Here is a 6,068-nt window from a genome sequence, read left to right on the forward strand (position 1 = left end):
AAGTCTTAGAAACAGCTTCCTTCTAACCCCTTCCCCACCCTTCAGCTGCTCTAACGGCAAAGACCACCTTGTTTCAAGGTCATAGCTCCAAAAGAGGGAATATGACTTCAAAGGGATTACATTTAGGCATGCTTAGTGCCACGTATCAGTGAACGTTGGCAGAGCATCTCCACCGTCTAGAAAAGTCATGCAGACAGAAATCACTGTCAACTGCATCGTGCTGGGTTGTGCTCTGTCTAAATATGTTACAGGGGTGACTTAACATTGTGGATATGGGCAAATTGATTTTGGTAATGAAAGTCAACTGGGACCTGATGGAAGAACAACAGAGATAGTAAAATAAAGTCACCGTGAACATGAGCCTTTTGCTTCTCCATTAACACAAGACAAACAAAAGTCTGGGAAAGATGATGAGTAAATCAGTTAACTGTTTCACAAGCATCTATAATGGTCTTGAATAATACAGCTGCATCACAAGCAAAGTCATCCTCCTCTTCATCTTTAGGCTGGCACATTTCCACCCACTGTGCCACAAAAACAAACCCCAGATACCAAACATGACTTAATACGGAAGAACCACTCATGCACGCTCACAGTCCAGGTTTCTCCACACATCTCAACAACTCAAGACTTAAGTTTCAAACAAAAGTACCTCTGAAATTTATAGTTTCAAATCTCTTCCCCCACACCCTTGTGTTTCTCAGTCTGTTATCACTTTGCTTAGTTCCAGCATGAATTCATTCTGTCGGTCACAAAAGGCATGATAGTGTGCCACGCTTGGCTTTGGAGAAAGCACTAATGCCTGTATTTTCAATTTTCAAACTGCTGCCTGCTGTCTATATTTCTCTTTTAACCACTGGGATTTATGCAGTGCTGAACCACTGTGGGGGAATGAAACTGAACTCGTGCACCTTGATAGGAGAAAACTGTGTGGTTGCCTTCCTGACAGTCACTGGACCAATTTTAGAGTGAGCAGTTCCCACATGGTAGATTAAGAAATCAGGCCATTCCCAGCTGGGAATTCTTGGGAAAGATTGTTTCTCAGTTGCAGGAATATCTGTAGTAAGGAAGCATCACATGGGCAAGGACAGAAGAGCCTGGTGCTGTCCATGGGTGGAATTCATGCTCAAATATACACAGAAATGTTTCCCCACATTCTTACAAATCTTGATAGAGGAAAAAAAGAGACTGCTGGAGGGGGGGAAGTAAGATATAAAGATAAAGCATGTCTGTGAAAGGAGCAGTTTACTTCTTGAAGTCTCACATCAATAGGAGAGACTTGTCTCCAAGAGCAGAGGTGACTGTGGTTGGGCATCCTACGCTTCATGGCACCGCTACTCTTGCAGCAGTCTCGCTTTCCATTCCCTCTGGGGCTGCAGCAGGAAGTCCCAGCCCTTAACTTTGGGGGATTTCAAAGGAACAATTTTGCTGATAAAGCCCCACCACAGCCCCGGTGGACACAGACTTCTAAAACGCCGAACCTTAACCCTCATCTGCTCAACTTCTTCCTTTCCCAATCTCAGTCAAACATGAAAACTAGCAAGTTGATAAACATAGTGCTCAAAGTTTCCAAACCACATTAAAGTGTAAGGACTCAGCAACTGTCCTGAAAATCTGGACAATTTCCTTTTGTCCTATACACCCACACAGTATGAAGGGCTACTGGTTTCAGTCTTTGAAACATCTGACAAAAAAATAGGCTTAGCTTGTTTGTCATTGTTCACATGTAAAAAAATCACCACCATAAAAAATCCTCAAATCTCCCCAGTGGCAAATTTTTAGGGTTTTGAATGTATCAGGTGCTTCTGGATATGAAGATCTTTACTAGGGCACAGGTCAAGTCCTGATTTCCTCCAGCATGAACCATAAATCTAGAAGATGTTAGTCTAGCCCAAAGGAATTACTCCAGATTTACACCAGCTATAAGAGAATGAAATCTGTCTTTGTGTAGAGCATATGAGCAAAACACCTGTCTGGTAAAACATCAGTAAGTGACGTAAGCAACTTTTTTTGGCAACGCCAGAAAGTTTGATACTTAAACCCCATGTACACTTCTTTTAAAAACCTGTGTTATACAGCAGGGTCTAACTCTTCTGTCTTATGTGAGTGTAGTCTGTAATTTTTAAGGGAGTCTACTTTCCACGAAGATCTAGAAGAAATTTGAAACCCAGTTTTTCTGGCCTCCATTAAGATCTCCAGCCCCAATCCCAAATTAGACCACTGTAGCTGTGTGTCTGTGCAGCTGTTTCAGTTGAGTCCTTAAACCAAATGGAAACCTTAATGTATGAACTTCCATCCGGATAGCACTTTCGGAGAAGTCAGGTTAGTTATTGCAAGAAATTAACCTCAGCGCTGATTAGGTTTGACCTGGAATTTCTTCCTTCATTTTTTCCATCTGACCATGAAATTGAAAGCCCATCACTCGCTGGGGATTTTGATGATCTAGTTCCAACTGGAATAACTGAGATTCACATAGTACTGTTCACAGATAAGATTGTAATAGCCTATTTACTGTCTGGCTGCTAATTGGGAGGTATTGCTTCTGTGTGGAAAGCTGGAAATACAGCCAAATTAACAGCTTCTGTTTCTGGAAATGTGGCCACATAATCCTCAATTCAGGCTGCAGAATCTGATTTTTTCAGGGTTTAAACCCAGCCCTTCACATTCCCAAACGCTATCAATGAAAATCATTGTCATATAAAGTCTAGAATCAGGAGATTCAACTTAACATGGCAACAAGATTTTCATGTTGACCATTATGTGTGCAGTATTTAGCATAAATGTATGCAACACGATTTGTGGAATAGATATATATAAGCTATAGAGGAAGCATATGCGAGGACTATCCAAAACACAGACAAAAGTACTATTCTTTCCCATATTAGCCAAGATATGCATGTGCATAGAAATACAAGAGACCTGAAGTGCCCAACACTCATGTGTTGCAGAAACATAATTTCCTTAATCTCCTTTTTCAAATGGGGACTATCACAGCTTGTAGCTTGCATGTTGCTTTGGGGAAATTTAAATCATTAAATAGACATATATAGACACATATAAGCTAAAAGACCTCCTTCTGTCGCTTCCTTATGAAGCTCTCTCTAGTAACTCCGGAACCACTGATTATTTCTGTGAATCTCCTTTAGTACCTGCCAGTAAATGGAAGCTCAGCAGACACCCGCAGAGACTGAATTACAAGAGTGGACCACACAGCGGTGATAAATTGAATTTCATCATGAACACTTGAAATGGAAAGTGCTGGACAGCCTGAGTAAGTTTTAGGTAAATAGGCAGTGAAGTAGGATGAAATGAGAAGAAAAGCATAGAGACATGCATGGTACAAAACATCCCATCACTTCATCAATAACTTTGAAACTCTCTGTGCAAACGCAAGTATGAAGAGTTTTATCACTGACCCAGAAGAAGCATGATCAACCTATCTGCAATGTCCAAAGCAAGCTGTGCAAGCATGATTTTGTTTCAAAAAAAAAAAAACCCAAAACAAAACCAAGCAAAAACAGCAAAAAAAAAAAGAAAATGGAACAAAATCAAAGAGCTTGAAAAAGTCTAAATTCTGACTTGGAGCACAATCTCTTGTACATTTAAGGGAGGGATATGAATTTCCAGCAAAATGGTTGTAAAGGCACTCAGCCAAACTACAGAGAAGCATCTTTCTGGTGCCTACTGCACTTGAGCCGACCCCTGTATGTATGTCCCCAGCACCCAGAGCACCAGGTTTTCCCCTAAACAAGCCAAGTTTTTCCCATTGGAATTTGGCATAGGGTGCACATATCCCAGACAGTCCCGGGAAAGGAAGGTGAACCAGGGTCTCTAACAGCCCCTAGAGCACAAAGCCCATCTTCTCCCTGGGCAGTGGGTTGGCCATGATTTGCACAATGGAAAACCTTTCCGACAGGAAAGAGGAAGCCAGTCCCCTAGCATAGCTGGTCCCTGCAGGAGCCCATGTGGGAGCGGGACGCTGAAGTTCAAGCTCAAGCTGTGAAGGAAGCCTGGCAAGGATTTGAAACCACATTTCCTGTATCCAGGGTGGGTGTCCCACGCCTGTGCCTATTTCATCCTGGGCATAAGAACCTCCTTGGCAGAGACAAATAATATGGGGAAATTAGCGCTTCCTGGGGAAAAGAAAGGAAAAAAAAAAAAAACCAAACCTATATATCTATATCAAAGTTGATGAATCAGCACTTCCCGAGCAGGAAAAAGTCTCGTCGGAGCGGCTCCGCCAGCTCTCCTACCGGGCAGCCGGGGACGCGGACCCAGCGGCGCGGCGCGGCCCGAGGCCCCGGCCACTTGCGCGGGGGAGCGCGGCGGCTCGGGCTGCCGCACCGCTCACTGCAGAAACGCCGCGCTGTTCGGCCACTGGCCTCGACGTCTCTCCCCGCCGGGAGGGAGCTCGGGTTTTCCCTTCCCCACTCGGGATTTGCTCTCTCTCCCAGCCGGTCGCCAGGCCCGGCGATGCTGCGGGCCATCCCCGCGGAAGCTGCGCGCAGCGCGCACGGCCGCGCCCCGGGGCGCACCTGGGAGCCCGGTGGCGGAGGGCCTGCGGGTCCGCCGATCCGCTCTGCGGGGCAGCCCCACAGGTCGGTGGCCCTGCGGTGCGATGAGCCCACACGGAACCGGCCCCGGCGCACGGCTGCTCCCCGGTGACCAGCAACGCAACGCTGGGACGAGCTCCCCGCTCAAAGTAAAATTAAAACTCGATTAAAAAACTCCAAATCTGCACTGATCCATCCCGGCACAGGCAGCGTTGCGGGATGCAGGCGCCAGAGAGCAGCTCCATCCTACTCTCCAGAGAGACCCACGCCGGGTACCCGCGCAGCCACCCCCCGCAGGCAGCCCCGACCGATGCTCCGTCGTCCTGCCCGGGCGGGAGGGAGCAGGACCGGGATTTTTGCGAAGGAAACGGGCACCTTTTCCTCTTCACGGGCAGAACTGGGAGAGTCTGACACTTGGAAACAAAGCGGCGGGGGAAGGAAACCTGCCAGGCAGCCAAGACATGCTTTCTTTCCGTGGTGCACCGGTTGGGACATCTCCCGGAGCGGCTGTTCCCCGCCCCCGGGAGAGGCTCGCCACCCCACCCGGCACCTCCGCTTTGCCCGGAGGAGGGGGGGCACCGCAGCTCCGCGCCGCCGGCACCTCCGGGGCGCTGCTCCCGGGGCACACCGCAGGAACCCGGAGGCTAACGACCGCTTGGGACGCAGCGCTTCTCCACTTTCTGAAAAGCGGGGATCGCTTCCCCCAGCCCTGCCAGGGGGAGAGGGGCGGAGGGGGAGGCAGGTGCCCCCCGGCTCCAGGCGACAAGCGGGGTGCGGCGGGGCCGGTCAGGGGCGCGGGAGGAGGCACATCGCTGGGGACGCGGCGCCGAGAGCTCGGCGCAGAGCGGTGACTGGACGGGGCAGCGGGCCCCGGCGGACCCTTACCTGCGAGCAGGAGGGCGGCTCCCAGCAGCACGGTCCCTGAGAGCAGGTGGCGGGGCATGGTCCTGCCCGCGGGAGCGCAGGGCTCTTCCCCTGCCGACGGCAGCGAGGCAGAGGCAGAGGCGCCGGCTGGGCTCCGACGGGCTCTCCTCGGTCCCGGGCTCCTCCCGCGGTGGCGGAGATAACGGCGCAGCGCGACGAGGGATCCGCATCCAGCAGCCCCCGAGCCCTCCCCGCCCGCCCCGGCCCGCGGAAAGGGAGTGTCCGCTGCGAGCCGCCCTGCCAGCTTCACCTCCCGCGGACATCAATTACCAGCCAGCCCCAGCCCCGCTGATTTATAACTTCTCCACCCCTCACCGCGCACCCCTCCGCCCCCCCCGGCCCACATCCTCCGCCGGGAGCACGCCCTCCCCGGGACGCGTCCCCCGCCCGCCGGCGGGCACCGGGTCGCTCCCCCGCGAGTCTCCCGGCCCCGGCCGCCCCCGGCCCCCGCGGAGCCCGGCCGTGCACTCCCCGCCGGAGCCCGCCGCTGGGGAGTTTCCAGACGCCGGGGCCGCAGCGCTGCCGGGGCGGGGAGCGGGGCTCGCCGCCTGCCCGCCCGCCGGCGGGCTCCTCCGCGGAAGGCGCGCACCG

At 51.6% G+C, this 6,068-nt stretch overlaps 1 protein-coding gene across 1 annotated transcript in view; it reads right to left on the minus strand.

Moving 5' to 3' along the window:
- FLT1 (fms related receptor tyrosine kinase 1) overlaps nt 1–5,625 on the minus strand; it is a 113,033-nt gene extending 107,408 nt beyond the window's left edge. The window contains exon 1 of the mRNA XM_086481851.1: nt 5,439–5,625. Within this exon, the coding sequence (XP_086337977.1) occupies nt 5,439–5,496 (58 nt within the window). The 5' untranslated portion in view covers nt 5,497–5,625. The remainder of the gene's footprint in view (nt 1–5,438) is intronic.
- Nucleotides 5,626–6,068: the final 443 nt, after the last annotated feature.

The sequence above is a fragment of the Leptosomus discolor genome, chromosome 1 (assembly GCF_034619465.1).
Source record: "Leptosomus discolor isolate bLepDis1 chromosome 1, bLepDis1.hap2, whole genome shotgun sequence".
Lineage (NCBI taxonomy): Eukaryota > Metazoa > Chordata > Aves > Leptosomiformes > Leptosomidae > Leptosomus > Leptosomus discolor.